This window comes from Phascolarctos cinereus, unplaced genomic scaffold, assembly GCF_003287225.1.
Source record: "Phascolarctos cinereus isolate Bilbo 61053 unplaced genomic scaffold, phaCin_HiC Scaffold_4;HRSCAF=312, whole genome shotgun sequence".
In the NCBI taxonomy this organism is placed as follows: domain Eukaryota; kingdom Metazoa; phylum Chordata; class Mammalia; order Diprotodontia; family Phascolarctidae; genus Phascolarctos; species Phascolarctos cinereus.
Genome location: NW_027555847.1, coordinates 663,421,629 through 663,441,991, shown reverse-complemented (window position 1 = coordinate 663,441,991; position 20,363 = coordinate 663,421,629). Strand labels below are relative to the sequence as shown.

At 38.6% G+C, this 20,363-nt stretch overlaps 2 protein-coding genes across 7 annotated transcripts in view; one reads left to right on the top strand and one right to left on the bottom strand.

Annotated features, from left to right (window-relative positions):
- Positions 1 to 2,131, bottom strand: part of SAFB2 (scaffold attachment factor B2) — a 38,660-nt gene extending 36,529 nt beyond the window's left edge. The window contains exons 1-2 of the mRNA XM_020971305.2: positions 1,840 to 2,131; positions 994 to 1,081 (exon numbers count right to left, since the gene is read on the bottom strand). Coding sequence (XP_020826964.1) covers positions 994 to 1,081; positions 1,840 to 2,025 — 274 coding nt within the window. The 5' untranslated portion in view covers positions 2,026 to 2,131. The remainder of the gene's footprint in view (positions 1 to 993; positions 1,082 to 1,839) is intronic.
- A 333-nt stretch (positions 2,132 to 2,464) lies between these two features.
- The window catches only part of SAFB (scaffold attachment factor B), a 48,696-nt gene continuing 30,797 nt past the window's right edge, over positions 2,465 to 20,363 (top strand). For 2 of the 6 annotated variants that reach the window (XM_020971300.1, XM_020971297.1), the window contains exons 1-11: positions 2,465 to 2,766; positions 6,438 to 6,525; positions 9,243 to 9,310; positions 9,415 to 9,621; positions 10,978 to 11,040; positions 14,504 to 14,531; positions 15,491 to 15,998; positions 16,423 to 16,472; positions 17,664 to 17,764; positions 19,770 to 19,919; positions 20,016 to 20,098. In XM_020971300.1, coding sequence (XP_020826959.1) covers positions 2,581 to 2,766; positions 6,438 to 6,525; positions 9,243 to 9,310; positions 9,415 to 9,621; positions 10,978 to 11,040; positions 14,504 to 14,531; positions 15,491 to 15,998; positions 16,423 to 16,472; positions 17,664 to 17,764; positions 19,770 to 19,919; positions 20,016 to 20,098 — 1,532 coding nt within the window. In that variant the 5' untranslated portion in view covers positions 2,465 to 2,580. The remainder of the gene's footprint in view (positions 2,767 to 6,437; positions 6,526 to 9,242; positions 9,311 to 9,414; positions 9,622 to 10,977; positions 11,041 to 14,503; positions 14,532 to 15,490; positions 15,999 to 16,422; positions 16,473 to 17,663; positions 17,765 to 19,769; positions 19,920 to 20,015; positions 20,099 to 20,363) is intronic. The other 4 variants (XM_020971298.1, XM_020971299.2, XM_020971302.2 and 1 more) reach the window with 4 other exon arrangements.

Below are 20,363 nucleotides of genomic sequence, written 5' to 3'. Positions count from 1 at the left end.
TTAGAAATAATGTCCAAAAAAACCCCACAAAAGAATATGGCAACTAAAACAATTTTTAAAATGCACAGGAAGGAACCGAAAAATGTTTAGAAGGAAGCACAAAGAGAACAGTTTTGAAAATAACAAAAAATTTTCATTTTTTAAAAAAACAGTATGGAGACTGTTTCACATACAATCTCTGATATTTTTCCATTAATATATGGAATTTTTAAAATATTTAAATTCAGAATAAAAAATATTAAGGAATATTTATCAAAGGAAGAAAAAACAGTACTACCTGAGCTAAAAATGTTACTATGTAAAGCCATAATAATAGGATATATTTATATAATATCTCTGTGACAGGAAAACTTAAAATTGTACACAATGGAACATAAGTGCCCATATCAAAATAATCACAATATGCTAGCCTGCTCTAGCCCATCAGTCCTAAAATGGATCAAAATTTGGGAAGGAAAAGGAATGTGAACAGTATTTTTTGATGATCCAAAGTATTTGGTAAGTGTTCTTACAGATATACTATTTTCAAAGGACCAGTTAATTCACATTAACATTCTAGTCAACTGATATCAACATGCCAGTCAACTGACTAATGTGTTTCTTCCTCATTTGAAAATCAGGCAACATAAATTCCACTTTCCCCAACTATCTCAAACACATGGTCAAGATCAAATGAGATAATATAAGTCAAAGTACTTAATTTTTTATTTAAAAGCCATATGAAAATGAAAACTCTTATAACTGTTATCAAGAGCGTAATTATTAAATAAAACTGGAATTAGGTACACTGGTAACTCTATCAGCCTGTGGGCATTTGAAAGCACCTGCTTGGCTCTCTGCCTAGTTCAACTAAATGCTAATCTAAACTCACTTTTCAAAAACGTAAAATCAAAACTACATTAATCTGAGAAATACAGCCAAAATGTAAACAGAAAAGGTGTTCTCTGCCTTCTCCAGTTCACCAAAACCTCTATCTTGAGTTTGCACACATACCTTTCATACACCTCTTTGCAATTTTCTTGCTGGTAGCTTCTGATGCAATCTCAATTTCATCAGGATCACCCCCTTCTTCCTCAATAGCCTATTAAGATATTAGTTTCATGAGAACTTATTAGGTGCATGACATTATGTGCTTTACTAGCAATAAACTTTTGCTGTAATAAACATTTGGTTCCCTTACTCTTGTTCTGCTGGTCTGGCTGGGCAAGAACTCCAGAAGTCAAGAGTCAGGTAAACTTCACTATCACATCCCAAGATGGCTTATATTCGTTTGAAGTGATGATTTACATTTCTTAACGGACACTGGACTTAAACCCAGGACGTTCATTTATGTGTACTGCATGTATTTACCAGTGATTTTTGGAAAGTTCACCAGAAACCAACAGGTTGTTTGAACTTTGTACCGCGTGAGAGAAAGGTACTGATCGGGGCAAAAGGTCAAAGGGTCGCGGCTCTGTGCAGAATAACCACTCTCCAAGCCGGATGGACAGCAGCCAGAGCCCTTAGAACATTCAGTACTCTCTCCCTAGTTCTCTCCCTCCCACCCAGACACAAACTTCCCAGCATGTCGGTTCCCCAAGAATCCGGGTCCGTTCCAGCGCGCTCGTTCCCCAGATTTTTCCTGGCAGGGTGGGGTGAGCAAGTTGACAAGGGCTGCTGGGGGGGGGCGCGCGCCGCAGAAAAAGGTGCCAGGACCCGAGCAAAGGGGCGTGCCCCCCCCCTTACCCCAGCCTCAAATACGCGTGCGCGGCGACAGGCTCACGCACGGGCCTCGTCTTCTTCTCCCCCCGCCCCCTCCAAACCGATAGCCGGGGCCCCGGATGTGCCCCGGTCCCTCACCTTCTTGAGTCGGTCCATCAGGACACTCTTGTTGCCGCCGGTGTCCAGGTTCCGCTTCTTCAGCTCGGCCCGGAGGTCGATCACTCGCAGATCGCTTAGCCTCCGGGTCCCGGTCTCCGAAGAGCCGGAGCCGAGACCCGCCGAGCCAGATCCCGAATCGCCCGCCACTGACAGAGCCTCTGCCATCCTGGGTGCCCTGTCTTCGCTGCCCACCTCACCACACACAGCAGTCGCTGCGGCAGTTCCGAACACAAAATGGCGCCGTTTGCGAGGAAAACGCACTAGCCTGCCTCCTTTCCGGTTACGCATGCGCGCCAACCGACTTGGCTTTTTTTTCCTCCCCTCTCTCACGGAGGGAGTTTGCACATGCGTGCGGTAGGAGCGCACGCAAATCACCCACGTGATACACAGACGTATCCAAGGCTCCTCCCACACCAACTTGCGCTACGCATGTGCTCTATTACTTGAGGGCGGGAGTTCGCTTGGGTTTTGAGCGCTTGCGCATCTAGACAGTGAAGCTCCTTCCTTCCCTCCTTCCTGGTTACAGAGGGGCAGAGCGCATGCGTCTGGGGAGGAGGTGGGGCGCCTCCCGAAAAGAACCACCTTCTCGGCGCGCGCGCAGTGACGCCACGGGTGGGGGAGGCTGGTGCCGCTCCCTCGCAAGCGGCGCCATTTTGTGTTCCTAGCTGTGGCAGTCGCCCGAATCGTGCGAGTTGGGCGGCGGAGGTAGGACCCTTCGGGATGGCGGAGATTTTGTCAGGCGCAGGCGATTCCAGTTCTGTCACTGCAGGGCTCAGCTCCGCCTCCTCAGAGACCGGGACCCGGCGGTTAAGCGATCTGCGGGTGATTGACCTCCGGGCCGAGCTGAAGAAGCGGAACCTGGACAGCGGCGGCAACAAGAGCGTCTTGATGGACCGACTCAAGAAGGTGGAGCCTCTTAGGGCCTAGTCGAGTGTGAGGGTTGGGAGAATGGATGGGGGAGGGGGGGGTTGAGAGAGTGGCCGGGTCGCCATAGCCGCGGGCCTCGCCGCGCACGCGCACGCGCGCTGGGGGCTGGGCGGGCCCTCGAGCTCCCCCGCCATAGCGCCCTCCTCGCAGTCCCCACCCCTGGCCGTAGAGCTCCGCGCGCCCCGCCCATCCCCGTCTCGTACGTCCCGAGGCTCGGGCCAGGGGGCGCCGAAGTGAGTGCCTGCTGGGGGCCGGAATCCGCTATGCCGGGGCTTCTTAGTCTGGGCTCGGTGGAAGGATTTCGGGGAGTCAGGGGAAACTGAGAAAACTAGGTAGGGGCGGGGGAGAGAAGAATTACTTCTCGACTTCGATATCATCGGGTTCTTATGGTAATTTTGTGTGCTTTATATGTTTAAAAGTAATCCAGGGAGGAGTCCATAGGCTTCGACAGACAAATTGGTTAAGGATTTTTATGCTAGATCTTGGAGGAGAAAGGAAATAGGTGCTGAGATGGCCCGAGACTTCTAGGAGTTTTTATAATCGATTGGGTTTGGGGTGGCTTAGAGATAAGTCTAGTGTACAATACTTGGGTGAATTAGCTTATTGCTAAACAAAGTGCTGTGGGTTGTCTGAAGGGGAAGGTGAGGGGGCAGGGAGAGACAACAAAGTCAGGTTCCTGGGGAAAGTGGGACATATGAGTTGAGTTTTAAGAAGAGGGGGTCGTCCTAGGACTTGGGAACAGTGTGAGAGCAAAGATCATTGCTAGAGTCGAACCTTACAGATAGTATAGACCGCTGAACGTTGAGGGCAAGGGGCTGTTTTGATTTGGTCTTTGCATTCCTCCATCCTAGCAGTGCTAGTACTTGGTAGATATACTTAATAAAATGTTTGTTGAACTGAATCTCATTTTACAGATGAGGAAATTGAGACCCAGAGAGGTAAAGTAGCTTCCTAAGTTCACACAGCTAGTAAGTAGACCTACAATATAAACCCTAGTCCTACCTTAGTGCCAAATTGTATGCTGTGCTGCTTTGTCTGCAGAGGTTTGAGAGCCCAGTTTTTGTGTACTGTGGATAAAGTAATCCTGTATATCCGGAGCAGAGAGTTCATAGGAAGGAGTAACTAGGTAAGATAAGAGCGGGGCCAGATTGTAGAGGGACTTGAGTGCTGGAAAGAGGAATTTTAATTTTACTGGGACAATAAGAAGCCATTGCAGATACTGTAGCAAAGAAGTATGGTGAGATCCAGATCTTCCCCCTCCATGGTGATTATGATAATAACGCCTTATACGATTTCATGAGCTTTTGTACATTGTCTCCTGTCTTTAAGCCATTTAATGAAAAAACATTTTGGGGCCCTTGCCATTCAGTTGCTTTCCATAAGCATTAAATGCCACCTAGGTGTCATATACTGGTAGGCACTGAGGATTCAAAAACAAAACAGTCCTTGCCTTCTAGAAGCTTAAATTTTATTGGGGGCAGTGACATGCAGCGTGTATAGAGGTAACATACAAAGTATTTTGTGCACAGCATCATCAGTAGGGGTGACTGTACTTTGAGATTAGTAGATGATTTCTTCATCTCTAGTTAAGTGGTTTTTCATAAAAAGGAGACACTGACCTTGCCTTCTGTAGGTAACAGTTTATGGTGGGGGACGAGTAGTGGGGTAGAACCATCCCAGGAAGGTGAGACAGTGTTATCTTCATTTGGGGGGGGAGGCAGAAACTGGAGTCGTTCAGTTTTTTACCCTAGGTTTAAGGGGGCAACAAAGGTGGGAGATAAAGAAGTAGATACAAAGATAGAAGTTAGGTGACAGCTCATTTCAGAAGTTCAAGAAATCTTGTGCTCTTTACACAAATTAGATCGTATCTTATAAACAGAACATATAGGTGATTTTTTGTAACTTCTTTTTCCCCTTCAGGACATATCCTTTATGTAACCTTATTTCATATGGGGAAAAAATGGATGCAAGGGTACAACTGTCCAGCTTTTGAGATGGAGAATATTCCACATCTTGCCTCAGGCAATATCTAGAGTCAGCCTACTATTCAGTTCTTAGTGGTGTTGATTTATGTTTTGTTTTTTAAAGTTGGGCCTATTGGTCTAATTCACTTGGTTGCTTCCCAGGAAGGGGTATGGTTGCTTCTGACCATGTTTCCAGGGTAAACCTAGCTCTGGGAAAAATTGATCTTTTCAATTCATTTCAATATACATTCACTAAGCATGAGCTAGGCAATGGAGATACAAAATCAAATGATAGCTGACACCCAAGTAGCACTTTAAAATATGTAAAGTATATATCCTCTCATTTGAGCCTCAAAACAATGCTGTGAGGCAAATACTTTGTCATTATTATTTTCTATTTTAGTGATAAAAAAGCTTGGACTCAGAGAAATTAAATCATACTGCTGGTAAATGTCAGAGGTGGGGTTTAAACCCAGATGACTCCTGACACTGTTCCCGCTATAGTATACTTCATCTTCAAAACAAAAGTCTTTGCCCTCAAGGTTATGCAATTAACTTTCACTTCGTTTCTAAATTATGACACACTTAATAAACCCTGCTCCCAAATCCAGTACTACAGGCAGTAAACTAGTTTTTCATTCTGTTAAGTTTTTAATGACTTGAAACTAGCCAGTTACAAATTACTATGGTCCTGTGGTAAATACTGTAGTTATCTGCAATTTTACACATAAAAAAGAAAATAATGAAATGGGGCTTCATTGTCACTAGTAAAATTTAGGTGGCAAAGTTGGGTCTCAAGCATAGATTAAACATTTCTCTTACCTGCCAGTTAATCACAGAATGTGAGAGTTGAAAGAGGCCTCAGCAGCATCTTTCCCAATCCCTAAGTGAAAGGATTGTATATTAGGACATGCCTTACAACATGGTTTACCTGGCTCTGGTAAAAGACTTCAGAGGGAGATAGTGGCTTTTAGTTTCTTTCTGTCAGCAAGTGGGAACAGGCCTGGCCTCAGAGTCAGAGAGGACCGAATCTGAATCCAGCCTCTTGACATTTCCTGACCCTGTCACCCAGCTGCTCAGTGCCTTTGGCAAAGAAGATGCTGTCTGTAATTTTTAGAGCAAGTTTGCTTACCTGAGAGTTACCTGTACTACTGATTATAGTTCTTATCCCTATCCATATTCCTTTGTACCGTTTTTATTGGGAAAATTTGGATTGATGTTCATTCCTTCCCTCTCCTTGTAGGTTCGAGTGGCCAGAAAAAGCTTTTTATACCAAAAGATTCCTGTCTAGGAGACAGGACACCCCAAAAATAAAAGCTGGGAAGCTTAAAGGGCAATTCAACTCCTCTTGACATCTTTAAGTAGATCACTTCCTTTCTAGTGTAGAATGAGGACCAGATGCAATTTGAGTACATAATAAATTGAATTTTAATAATGCTTCATTGCATTTCTCATAGATTTAAATTTTAGGTGACATATAGTCCAGATCCCCTATTTTACCAGTGAAAAAACAGAGCCAAAAAAGACATGTGTTTTGAAATGATTTTATACAGAAATGATGACTTTTTAAGTTAATGAAATTGTTTTTATTAGATAGTATTCCGTTTTAAGATAAGTAATCAGGAACTGTATTTAAAGTTTACGTGCTATCATTTTTAGTCAACATGTATTCTATATTTTTAATAGGCAATTGAAGATGAAGGCGGTAATCCTGATGAAATTGAAATTACATCTGAAGGAAGCAAGAAAACAACTCCAAAGAGACCCAGCAAAGGTATTAAGTCATAAAATAAACTTGATCCGACCTTAAGAACCAAATTCAAAATGTGCTTTGCTTCTCCCTTTTTCTTCCATGTGTTTTACTTTTGAGTAAGAATCTTGTTTCTCTAATCAGAAGATTGATGTAGTGCTGGAGTGAGGTATTTTAGTTTTTGCCACCTTCCCTGTAATGCATTTGGTTCCCATGGTATCCATGGTACTCCAAGGAGTATTAAAAACAAACAGATGTTAAGAATGATTCCCTATTGCATTCATTTTCTTCACTGGGACTGCCAGTGAGCCCCAGTGCCCTTAGGAATTTATATCCCCTCTTATATAACTCTTAGCTTTAATTGGCACCTTCCTATTGCTTTAGCTTAACAAAAAATTATTTCCCTGGTAGACAGTATAAATAGGCTATTCAATAGGAGTGAATTGGCTCTACATAAGGACATAGACCTGTTTGAACTACAGCTATTTCAAGATTGAGCCAACTAAATTGATTCATGTAACAAACATTTATTGAGTACCAGTTACGCCCCAAGGCCCTGTCCTGGGGGTAGGGGTCTTAGAAAGAAGATATGATCGCTCCCTTGCCAGTACCTACAATCTCTTCAGGAAGGTAAGTTAAATAATCAGTTGAATCTCTTTCTCAAATTTTCCTGATGTACTTTGGATCTACTTTATTCCTGTCACTGTATTTAAAGTTAATTATGTGCTTGTTGCTTCCCCCTTAGCAAACAAGGGCTAATTTTTTAATCTTGTTATCCAGCCCTCCTAGAAAATTACTGAATGCGTAGTGTCCATTCTTGATTTGTACCAGGATGGTACTTCTAGTGAATGAAGCAACTTAATTTTTCTGTCGAAATTGAGAGCATAAAACCACTATAATAAAATTCTTGCCATTGTGTAAAGAAGCCAGTCCAAAATAGCCAAATATCGATTTGAATTCATGGGGAGCCTGTTTTAATGAATAAATTGGAATGAGTTCTAATAAGCAAACTATTGTTTTTGTGTGCAAAGTTGTGTTGAGGGTACTACTGATTTAAAATGTTCCCCTAAAATCTTTGTGAACTCATTTGTATGGCAGACCTTTGTAAAATGGCTGTTGCATCTCTCCAGTTTAGTCTTTTGGAATAAACATGAATTTCATATTAAACACAATTTAGTTAAGTTTTGCTGTCATTTAAAATAAAGGGTAAGTTTAGCAGTTTACGTTAAATCAGTGCTTTATATTGGATATGTTTAAGATAATGAAACATAAGCCAGAAGTAACATTTTTTTGTGTGGAATACTTAGTGATCAACATTGAGAAGTTTGTTCACTTTATGTAAAACAGGGAAAAGTATTGCAGATAAGAAATTAGTGACCAGATTGTGTAGAGTTCGGACAGTATTGTAATATGAAGGGCCTTGAAAAGCAAATTTAGACTTATCTTAGGCTACAGTGCAGTTATTCATATTCACTTTCTATTCATATTTATTTTCTGTTACTTTGAAGTATGTAAAACCACGTTTCAAATTATTTTTGTAACTCCTGAAAATAAGATGTACATGTATGACTTAAACCTACAACACAACTTTTGAGTGTCACATTATTTCCATACCGTTTTGGATGGTGACAGGAATTAACTAGGCATGTATTCTGAAAAATAAACTCAGTTGAGGTCACAAAAGCCACTAATCATTTTAGTCACTTCTTATTAAGAGAGATCTGTGTTCAGATTTCACTACTTGATGAATACTGGTCTGGTTACTGTGGGGTAAGTCACTTAACCTCTCAGTGCTTTAGGCATTTCTTTAATTCTGTGAAGTTGCAGCCAGCGTGCCAACCTGTACGTGTAAAGGAAGTTTCCTCGCATCAGAAGTCCATTCCCTAGGGGTTTTATCTAATTGAGGGAATCCTGTTCCTTTGAAATCAGTTAAAGAAAGATGTTTAAGGTGCATTATTTGTAAATGTTTGCGAGACAGTGACATAAAGCCAAGCAGATTATATAAATGTCAGCTAGACTATTGACTCAAGGAGCTAATTGTACTTGCTGGCTTTTCTGTTGTGGAGTCTTAGGAAGAGTTGGTATTTATTTGTACTGAAGTGATAAAACTTTGTCAGATAGCTCTTCATAAAAATATTGAAAGTCCTCACTTGTAGGTGAATTTCATTGTACTGCACTTAGATGTGTTCAAGAATCTCATTTGTGAGTCAGAGCTTTGAAATTAGAACACCCTTTCTCCTTAGAAGCAATATAATAGATGTTGGTTAGATTTTTAGTCTAGCCTAAATTATGTAACCCATAATGTAACTGGACTCTAGTACTCAGTACTAGTATAGCAGTTCTATTTCAAGTATCTTAAGGGTTTAAATAGACTTGTGAGCTAGCCTGCTGACCTACACTCAATTTTATAACCTTTGTAACGGAAAAGTATTTTTTGTGAATGCATGGGGGGAATCACTGGCATTGAGAAAACATCTCTCCTCCTTAATTCTTAAAGTTTCCCACTAAGAAAGGAAAGGGCTCATTTATTTTTTTTTTAACACGTTTAAATATTATCACCACCTTATCCCATGTGATAAGTACCATTTGTTTCAATTCAGGGAGTTCTGTGATTGTTTTATTTGAACGTTAAAGCTTTAAAAGCAATAATTTGCTTTTGATTAATTGGGGTATATGAGAATGAAGATTATTTGTTCTGATAAAATTTTATTACACTTTTTCACATTGCAAACTTACTTCAGCAGGACGAAAAACAGAAGAAGAGGGTGCTGAAGATAATGGACTGGAGGAAAACTCTGGAGATGAACAGGTATATAGATTCTGGTTGAAGGTGCAAATTAGTAGTTAAGCATTTTAATCCAAATACCTATCACATGCTTTTCCCCCCCCTTCCCCCCATTCTTCTTCTTACAGGAAGATGTTGAAACAAGTATGGATAATTTTCGAGATATTGACATGATGGATATCAGTGTCTTAGATGAAGCCGAAATAGATAATGGGAGTGCTGTAGATTGCGGAGAGGACTACAGTGCTGATAATATTCTTGACTCCCTATCTGATAGTAAAGAAAATGCTGATGCAGAAATGAAGGAGTTTCCAGATCAGCTTACAGAACATGCTGTAGGTAACTTGGAAACATCTCAAAAATGTACCAAAATGGTTCTGTGGCTGCATTATTTTGGTAATCCTAAAAACTACCATCATGGTGGAATGCATCTCTTAAATGTGTGGAATCCAATTGTTTTTAATGACCAATGAAATGGAACACTGGTACATGACAGCAAGTGCAGAACACCCCAAAAAGTGGTCTTGTTTTGTTCAAAAGTAACATCTTTTAGCTAAATGCCTCTCTGGTTGTGTGCTATTGTTTTGTATACAGCATTAGATTTTAAAGTAACACCATTTTTACATTTTGAATGTTGGGCCAAATTAAGGCCTGCATGCTACCATAAGGCTCGAATAAAAGAAGAGTTCAGGATTGTGTTTTTCTTATCTAGCCCCATGGCAGGGGGCCATAATTCTAGCTATTTTAAACTTTACTCAGTCAAAGCTTGTTTCATTTTGGAAACATAAAATGGGATTAAATGATGGTAGGAAAGTGTATCTTGTCTATGAGCTATTCTGTTTGCATATGAGTCTGATAGTATTTAAGGTATACTAACAAAATTTTAAAGATGGAAGGAACCTTGAGACATGATCTAGTCCAGCCTGATAATTTTACAACTGAGGAGACTGATACCAGAGAATTTGAATTGTTTGCTCAGTCTCATAAGGCAGTGACAGAATAGGAATGAGAACCCAGGATTTTCTTCACTAAACCACTGCCACATAAAAGTGAGGCACACTCTTGATTTTCACACAGAATGAAAGGCAGTCAAAAAAAGAGCAATGTGGCATTTCTTATGGAAGTCAAACATCTTTATATGTTAGTGTATAAAGGTGTGAATTTAAAAAACAAGTTATACGTTACAGTGAGCGTTGTACCCTTTAGAATTAACTGTTTGAGGTTTCTTTCAATGATGGTGCCAGTGCCCAACTGGAACTCCTCTTCCAGAAATGCCTTCAGAGCCTGTCATATGCTTTGGAATAGCCTTCATTTTGTCCAGTCTTTGTACTTGGGTATTGGATTTGATTTTAGGAAAAAGAGCCAAAGTTATTCAAGGTTGGTGAGTAAGGTAAGTGGTCAAAATGAATTTGTATTCTTTTGGGGTCCAAATGAAGTGACGTGAAATAACACTGATTTTCTTACGTGGCTCATAAATTGGTCCAAAATAAGTGTTTTGAACAACACTAGAATTATCAGAGTAGTAGTATTGCCTTCTGAACTGTCTGCATTGGCAATAAGTAGCACTTATTTAAATGTAAGATGTTCAATATCATATGAAATCTTATATTTTAGATAAAGAACTTTGGTTTTTTGAATACAAGGTTTTATTCCTTTAATGAATGATAAAATGTTCTTTGCTTGTTTTGCAGGTGGCGGACAAGGAGAGTGTAAACAATTTAGATACTTCATCATCTGACTTCACTGTGGTGCAGGTAAAATTCTAATATGTCCACTTTAACGTTACAATGCAGTGAGTCCAGTTTGTGTTATGCAAAATATTTTCACGAGCAACATTTTTTAAGCACCTGCCATGTACCTTTAGGAAATAAAGACAACAGCAAACATCCCTACCTTGAGGAGATGAAATTCTTCCTGTGAAGACCACATGTACCCAAATGGTTCTGTGGCTGCTTTATTTTGTAATCTTAAAAATTACCAAGGACCTTAAATTATACTTGAGGAGTTAAATAACTATCAGGAAATGTCTCAGGTGGACAGTGGCACCTGAGCTAAGCCTTGAGGAAAATTAAACTTTGGGGCAGCTAAGTAGCGCAGTGGATAGAGTACCGGCCCTGGATTCAGGAGGACCTGAGTTCAAATGCAGCCTCAGACACATGACACTTAACTAGCTGTGTGACCCTGGGCAAGTCACTTAATCCTATTGCCTAACCAAAAAAAAGAAAAAGAAAATTAAACTATATAAAAGAAACTTTAGGTGAGAAGCATGGAAGTTGCAAGTGTGTGGGACCTGGGACAATGGGACATCCTTGGAAGAAAGGGAGGCCAGCCATGGACACTCTCAGCCCAAGTAGGCTGATTGAGCTGGAATAGCAATTGTATCAAATGAAATAAATCTCAAAAGGTATCCTGAGTTAAAAACGTCACACTTTGTGTCTAAATAAAACAAAAGTTACGCTGCTTTAAGTCATGACATTGAGACGTTTTATGATACCATCTATGCAACAAGCATTCATTGTTGCTTCTCCACATCAACACTGCTGTCTTCTCCTCATATAGTGGATAGAAAGGGGTTATTCTCTTTCTTATTGCTATTTAGCTGAAGGCTATATTGAACTACCTGTAACTGATAAGAAAATGTTTCCTCTGGGAGTTAGTTTATTTCTTTGATATATTTTGATTATTGAGGGGCCTGAGTGGCTATTTTTAATTAGCTAGAAGGAATTTTTACTTTGCCTTTAAATAAGATCATCTTTGTCAGGGTGAGATTAAGGTGGTAGACTGAGTGAGACCTGGAGATAGGAGGCTGTGAAAATCATGGAATTATAATCTAGGCGAAGTGTTGACAGAGCTGTGAAAAGGGAAACTCTTAGTGGCACTAGTGTGCCTTTTAAAAAGGCACAGGTGCATCTTGTACAAAGATGGATGAATTCAATGAGTGAAAAAGCATTTATTAAATATTTACCATGTGCAGAGCACAGTGCTAGAGATACAAATAGAAAAGTGAAGATAGTCCTGTGCTCTAGGAGCTCACATTTTGATAGAGTCCACACATAAGAAGTCTAAGGGTGCAGCAAAAAGGCAGATAGTGATATGTTTTACCTCTCTTGATGCCAGTTTTGTCTGTGGTTATTGTCAGGGATGGCATGCCCATTTTCCACGGTGGTTGTTTCCATGAATGATGGAAGTCTGTGCTAGAAACAAAATCAGTGGGGCAGCTAGGTGGCACAGTGGATAGAGCACCAGCCCTTGAGTCAGGAGGACCTGAGTTCAAATCCATCCTCAGACCAAACACTTGACACTTAACTAGTTGTGTGACCCTGGGCAAGTCACTTAACCCCAATTGCCAAAAAAAAAAAAAGGAAGAAGGAAACAGAATCGGTGATCTGATGAGACCACTTCTCATCAGAGTGCTTCTATCATTATACAAAGATGTATAAGAAACTATTTTGCTTGTCAGTTTGTCTGGATTGTGTGAAAAATTAAAAGAAATGGTTCCAGATATTTCTGCTTTACACATGTAACTTGGTTTCTTCTGTGGATTGCTTAAATGCATATCTTGAGTTTTTTTATGGCTAGTAGCCTACATAAATTTAAACTATGGGAATAAATTTATCTTAGGTTAAACCTTGCTTTCGACTGTTGGATGTATCCAATTCAACAAGCATTTATTAAGTACTAATCTGCAAAACACTTTAGTGAACCATTTTTACGGAAACATTTGAAGCGTAGTCAGTTCTTGTAGATCTCATTTTATATTTCTCTTCCCAGATTGAGCCAAAGCATCTGCCCCTAAAGAATCAATGAACCAGGAACCTTCCTTGTTTTGTTTGTTTTTGTGTCTGAGAAGATGTACTCTGTTCTTAGTTTGAAGTTGGGGGGGGGCAAGGGAGAATCTGGGCAAGGGATTTCAACTGACCTTTATAGGGTATTTTCATTATTTTAAGTTATATAGATTTTATGATCAGTGTAATAGCTAATCAAATGTAATTTTAAAACATCTTCCAGAGCCTCAAACAAGATTCGTGGGTTGGTTTGCAGTTTGACTAGATGGCTTCTGAGGTTCTTTCTAACTCTAAGGCCTTATGGTGCTGTCGTCTTTTTTGTTGTTGTTTTGTTTTTTTATAATGTAAAGCAGAAATATATAACTTTAGGTCGGTTATTCATGCTCATCCCTGCATTACAACTTATCGGTGCGCATCTTGTATTAACAGTGTATTAATAGCACCTAGTGCATAATTACTGCTTATGGCCTTGAGGGACTCCTTTTACCCTGACGTTGCATAGTACTTCTATCTGTTTCATCAAGAAAACACTTTGAAAATCCAAACATGTTCCCATTTTTCCCCCCTATTGAGGCTGTTGTAAGTTACACCTTTACTTAGGCTGGCATTTTGTAGCACTCTGAAAGGGGAGCTTCACAAGAATCATGAGATTGAGTTAGAACTAAAAGGGAATTTAGATATCAGCTAATCTAGCTAGCCATTTCATTTTCTAGATGAAGAAACTGAGGCTGAGGTCCAGAGAAGTAAAATGAATTGCCCATAATTCTGCAGATAGAAACAACTAGAATTCAAACCCAGGTCTTCTGATTTCAAATTCAGTCCTCTTTCTGCAACATCGTAAAGCAGGAAAGCCTAAGAGATTCCTAGTTCACCTTTGGGTCTTCATAGTAGGACTTTGTTATTTTGTTGGACATGAATTCCCAGATCACCAGACATGCCAGTTCTCAAATGTAAGTACAAAAACATCCTTAAGGCATGTAGAAATGATTTTCAAATACTCTGCATATTGGATTATCTGCATTTCTGATCCACCTCCATCTGAATTATCAAAAGTTGACCACTGTTTCAGAAATATGCTGTATTATTGATTCCTGAAAAGCCTATGACTAAAAGAAAGAATAGCTTGTATGTACAAATCCTATTTCAAGTTTATTAATAATACTTACTGTTGTTAAAGGCCCACATCTCCTGCTTATTAATGGTACTCCAAAATTTGGGAGAACAGGGTGCAGAAGGGAGATTGCTTGCTGTGGAGGTTTCTTTCCCAAGGTGAATAGTTTACCTTAACCTGGACCAGTATCTTCAAAAATATTTTTACTCTGTAATTTGCATTTTTCAGGGTTATAGTTTTCCATTCTTGTTTAGTATTTTTAAAAAACTATAAGCTTCATTCGTTTGGCAATGCCTTTTTTTTCTCTTTTTTGTGTTACAGGAGATTGAAGATCCATCCTTGGAGCCAGGTACTGTTAAATCAGAAACCAGAAGCAAGGGTTTGAAACCATTTCAATTTTCCACCTTCTAATTTTAAATCCTTAATTATTATTATCAATATTATTATTTCCTAGTAATTACCTTACTATGGTGTTCATTGTTCTGATGGTGGACAATCCCAATCATACCAGGATCATAGAGATTGGAAACCCAGTCATATCACCAGATCTGTGAAAGTGGAGGCTTTATCGTTTTATGTAACAATGTCTGGGAGATGGATTATCCCATTCACTTTAATAAATATTAATTAGATGAATATAAAGAGTTTGCCTTACTCTTAAAAGGTTTTGCACACCAAAACAGATCTTGTGATATTTTGCAATATCTTTATTTGATAGTTTTGATTAAAGCAGTTCAGGCAATTTAAAACTGTTGTGGGGAACTAAATTTAAAATACTAAGAAGTAACTGGATTCCAGAAGAGGAAAGATTTTCTTCATGAAATGTCAAAACAAATACTGTTCACTTTCTGGACTGCAAATAATACTCCTGCACCGTTGGAAGAGTTTCTGGTTTTCATATTGGACTGTTCTGTTAAAAGAAATTCAAAAGAAATTTCGAAATTGAGCTGTCAGTGAATGATGGTACATTCAGTTATACACGTTGGACTTGGAAGCTAAATTTTGAAGAGCCGTATATAAACAGCAACATAATGAAGACTGTCAAGAATCAGCCAGAAGGTTTTTAGGGGTTAATCTCTGGGATCCTTTTCACTTCCCTCTAGGTTGACACTTTTTTAATATACTATACTGTTGGAATGCAGGTAGTTTTAAACAGTGTAAGTTTGTGTACGTCAGGGTTTTCCAATCTCTGTGTAGCTAGCAGTTCTCTTCGTGTTAGTGTGGCAGCCGTGCCAGTTCCGCATTTGTGATTGCTTTATTTCCCTGGTAATTAAACCTTGTGCCATTCTATTCCTGTTAAATCCATAGAAAATGAGAAAATACTCGACATTTTGGGGGAAACTTGTAAGTCTGACCCACTAAAAGAAGAAGGTTCCGACCTGGAGCAGCCATTTTCACAGGATGCAAGTAGCGTGGGGCCAAACAAAAAGCTTGCAGAGGAAGAGGACAATTTTGTCACCGCTCATCCAGAGGAGGATGCATTAGATTTGGACAGCGAGTCAACACAAGCAATTGCCAGGAAGGCAGAAAAGCACTCAGATATAGTGAAAAGGGAGAAAAGCGAGCAGAAAGTAGATGAAGAGAAAATGGACTCTGACACTGTAGTGGTAGAGAACCTAACTGATCAGAGTAGCAGAGCATCAGAAAATGCAGAAGCTTCTAGCGAGGAAGCCCAGGAAACGCCAGAGAAAGCCTCAAGCCCTGAAACCAAAGATAGCAAAGAAGACGTTAAGAAAAGTGAAGATGAAGCTAATAACGAAGATTCATCTGCTACTAAAGAGTCCTCTACCAATGAGGGCGGTGATCAGAAAATGAGGTTTGTTTTTTCTCAGTTCTAGACCAGATGCTATCTTTTTTTCATTGGTCATTTAATGACACACATAAGCTGTTTTCTTCAATTGGCCAGCCAGACTGATGAAATTGTAACTTATTTATAGAAAATCTGATTGGTTTCTTTGTGTGTTTTAAAACATTTATAATTTTTTTTCCCTTTCTCAACCTACTATGGTTGTTTTCTATAACCTTTCCTAGTTAGCTTTAATCCAACAATTAATTAACTCCTCTAAGAGTCTGACATCTTAGTTCTTGGGTCAGATTTCCAATGCAAGTTTGCCAGGTATCTTTTATTTCAAAACTAAATTTCTGGTAGGTATGCAACTATAGCACGTATATTATACTTTTTTAGTTAGTTTTCTATATGTTTTTTTCCATGCTTATATAACATTAACTTTTGTCTCTAGCTCTTTTGAAGAGGACTCAGATACCAAAAGAGTCTCCAAAGATGAAAAAGGTATTGTGTCAGATTATGGGATGTTCTCTTTAACTTCAGTAGTGGTTATAGAATTTACTTGTACCCCATAATAAGTCAATTCATCGTTACACGAATTTGTAATGTTTTCATTGGGGAAGAAATTTTCCTATTTGATATTGTCATTTATTTCATAGAATACCCCAGGTGAGAAAATTCCATTACAGAGTGGTTAAGTGTCATAGAAGGGGCCATATTTATAGGATTATATAAATCTAGAGCAGGCCTACGATATTTGAGGGGTGATGTAGCTTAATTCCCTTGTTTGATACATTAGGAAATTAAAGCACCATGAAGTTAAATGTTTGCCCAAGGAAATAGAAAGGTACAAGAGTATTATTGTTTTAGAATCTCAGAGGCCTTCTAGTCTCACATGGGACCTAAAAAGGAATCTCCTCTCATACTTGAGAAGTGATTGTCTTGCCACTGCTTTAAGACCTCCAGTGCTGGGCAGCCCACCGCCTATAAGGGTAACACATTCAACTAGAAAATTAGAAATATTTCTCTTTATATCAAGCCTAAATTTGCCTCTTTGGAACTTTTACATATGTCCTGTGGGATCCAGGCATACTTTACCTCAGAGTTAAAATAACTTAGCTCTTAGTTGGCAGGAGGCTGTTAATTCACATTTTGGATTTTATACATTTTCAAGCCACTCTCCAGCTTGAATAGTTGTGGTTTGCATGTATGTAAAGAAATTCAGATAGTAGGCTTTGGAAATCCAACTTCTACACTTTGAAAAAAAATTCTGGCATCAAATAATTTTGGATTATTTGGTATTTGGATTATCCACACCTATTCTGTATTAGTGTCATTAATTGAAAAGTAATTTTATTGGCTGTAATCACTGGTTAATAGGTTTGAGTGAAACAGCTTCAAGATAGAAGAACACACTAAAGCAAAGAAAGAGGTAGTGATTTCATAGAGAATTTTTATATTAATGTTGTGTCTTCTTGACTTGAGAAAAATGGGCTTTAGTGATAATTGAGAATGCCTCTTCTTATCCCTTACAGCTCCCATAAAAATTTCTAGTCATGTGTTAGTGCCATCTAGAAATTGTTAACTGTCTTTGTGTGCACATGTGCTTGTGTGTGCTTTAGTCTTTCAGAGTTTCCTGAAGGACTTGTAGTCTCCAAAACACTAATTATTGGCTGAAATTTTCTTTCAAACCAGGTCATGCCACTAACAGTTGTGGTAGAAACTTTTGGGTTAGTGGACTTTCTTCTACCACCAGAGCTATAGATTTGAAGAATCTTTTCAGCAAGTATGGAAAGGTAAGAATTAAAGGCTTGTGTGGAGTATAAGGTTGTATGGAGTATAATAAGAAGTTGGACCAAAAAAAAAAGTTGGACCAATTTTTGTTAAACATCCCAAAATTTTTACATCAGAATGAGTGTTAATCTTTTCATGATAGTCAAAGGGTCAAAGTCAAAGGTTCATAAAAGTCAAATAGTCAAAATAGTCAATAGTGTATATGTTTTTTTATAATCTCAGTGGTGGCAAATCTTCATCCTTAAGAGTACTTGTACATCTGATTTTTTTAACAGCTAAAAGTCTTTTGGAGCTAAATCCAAATGGGTGGCTGATCAAGCTGGGTGGTAACATTTTTTTTATCACAGTAAGATTTGCCTGGAATGATGAGATAGTTTTCTTCATAGATTTTATATTCTCACTGTCAGCAGTTTTAATTTTGAGCAATGAAAGTATCACTGGAATTTATGTATAGAAAGCCTCCCAAGACTTTAAAAACACAGTCCTTGTTGAGTATAAGTTTTATTTTATATTAATCACTTATTTCATATTTATGTGTTGGGTTGTTCAGTTTTAATTTAGTAAAAGAATGTGGAAAGTAAGACTTTGGAAAATCGAAAACTTAAGCAAAGTATCCTAATTGGCCTTACTTAGCCAAATTCATATGTCTTTCATGTAAGAATGTCCATCTAATACGTAAGTGGTTTCCAAGCCGAATTGGGGAAAGTTTCCTCTGTCCCTTTCAGTATTCTTTCTGACTCAGTATCATCCCTCTATCTTTCAGGTACTCTTAAGTCTTCTTTGCATTTATATCCCTTCCCCTTTGAAAATAGGAGTTTATTAGTTTAAAAAAACAAACAGGGAACCTCAGTTCTGACATTTTGACAGGGGAGAGACGGTGGGGCCTTTGTGGGAAGTTGTAAAAAAAAAAACATTTTGAACATCTGTAGTTTATGATGATGACTGAATAGTAGATTTTATCAGGAAAAATTCATTACCAGTAGCCTATTAAAAAATGAACAGTAAAGTGAGAAGGGGGGAGCCTAAAATATTGGCTTGAATTCAAGTGTAAATATTTTTGTGAGTTTTACTCTTAATTTGTAGTACGATGAAAATTAATTATTCAGAATATGTCATTAAACTCTTGTGTTGTTTCATTGCAACAGTAAACTGTACATATATATTCAGAATCCTACATTGATGCTTATATGTGGTTGTCTACTCTTTGTGTAATGTAGTAATTTGCTTACAATTTCAAAAAAGAATTTACGGCAGCATTCACTTGGACTCCCAGTCCAATGTTCTTTTCTGTTATGCTGCACCATCTCTTTCTGATTTTGGAAGAGATTGATCCTCTTCCTCAATAATAGCCATTCATGATGATTAGTAGCAAAACCTCTAAAATCTCACTCTTGATACCTCACCATGGTGTGGAGATAGGTTCTCAAAGGCAACATCTGTAGAATACACATTTTCTGGATCCTGCCAAGCTTGAAAGGTTTCATATTATAGACCTAGATACGCTTAAGCGTGTCTTGTCTGATGGCCAGGCTAGCATCAAAGTTCATTGCTTGGAAATTTGTCCGCTAGGTAACTGGGTTTTTGTTTCTTTTAGCAACCCTTGAGACTGTCTACTAGGGTCAAGAGGGGTTTTAGTCCTGCTTTAGTAGAGGGAACTTATATTAATGAAATTGTGAATCTTTAGGAATGTTGCAGTAGAATAGAAGAAGTAAATGACATCTATACAAATAACAGCAATAAAATATATGTTGTCTGTGACCTCACCTGCCAAAGTACCCACCCTCTTTCGTTTAGTAGCAGTTTAGTCTAGTCTGTTTTCCAAGTCTTCTGCCAGCAGCAACACAATAAAAGTTGATTGTTAAGTAATTAAACTATCCCAAGAAAGGGTGAAAGATTACAGGGTTGGTGCATCTAGCTATGAGTGGATCTTCCAGTCTTTAATATTGTCCTCTTAAAAAAAAAATACCGTCTTCTTGCTGATGCCTAGTGTATATTTCTTTCCTAAAGGTTGTTGGTGCCAAGGTGGTCACTAATGCTCGAAGTCCTGGGGCTCGATGTTATGGTTTTGTCACAATGTCCACATCTGAGGAAGCAACAAAATGTATTAACCATCTTCACAAGACAGAGCTTCATGGGAAAATGATCTCAGTAGAAAAAGTAAGTTCTAAACCTCCCTTTGTGGTGGTGTGACCAATTACTTATAAGAAATTAGTTCGTGTAACCCTGTTTTGCTTTAAATTAATATGATTTCAGACAAAAAATGAACCTGCTGGCAAGAAAACTTCAGACAAAAGAGAAAGTGATGGAAAGAGAGAGAAATCAACTAACAGTGACAGGTATTTGTCTTAACTTTTAAAAACTGAAAACATAATTGATTTATTAAATACTTTTGGTGAATCTTAGTCCCTAACTTCCTGGTGCTGTACTAACACAATTCTGTAATCCAAAACAATTCATAAACATACAAGAGAAGTACAAAACACAGCTGTCTGAGATGTAACGGGGAAGTCATAGTGAGGAGGTTGCATTTGAATTAGGTCTTAGGAGATAGGTAAATAACAATAATTATTGATATTTTGTAGAGTACCGTAAAATTTATAA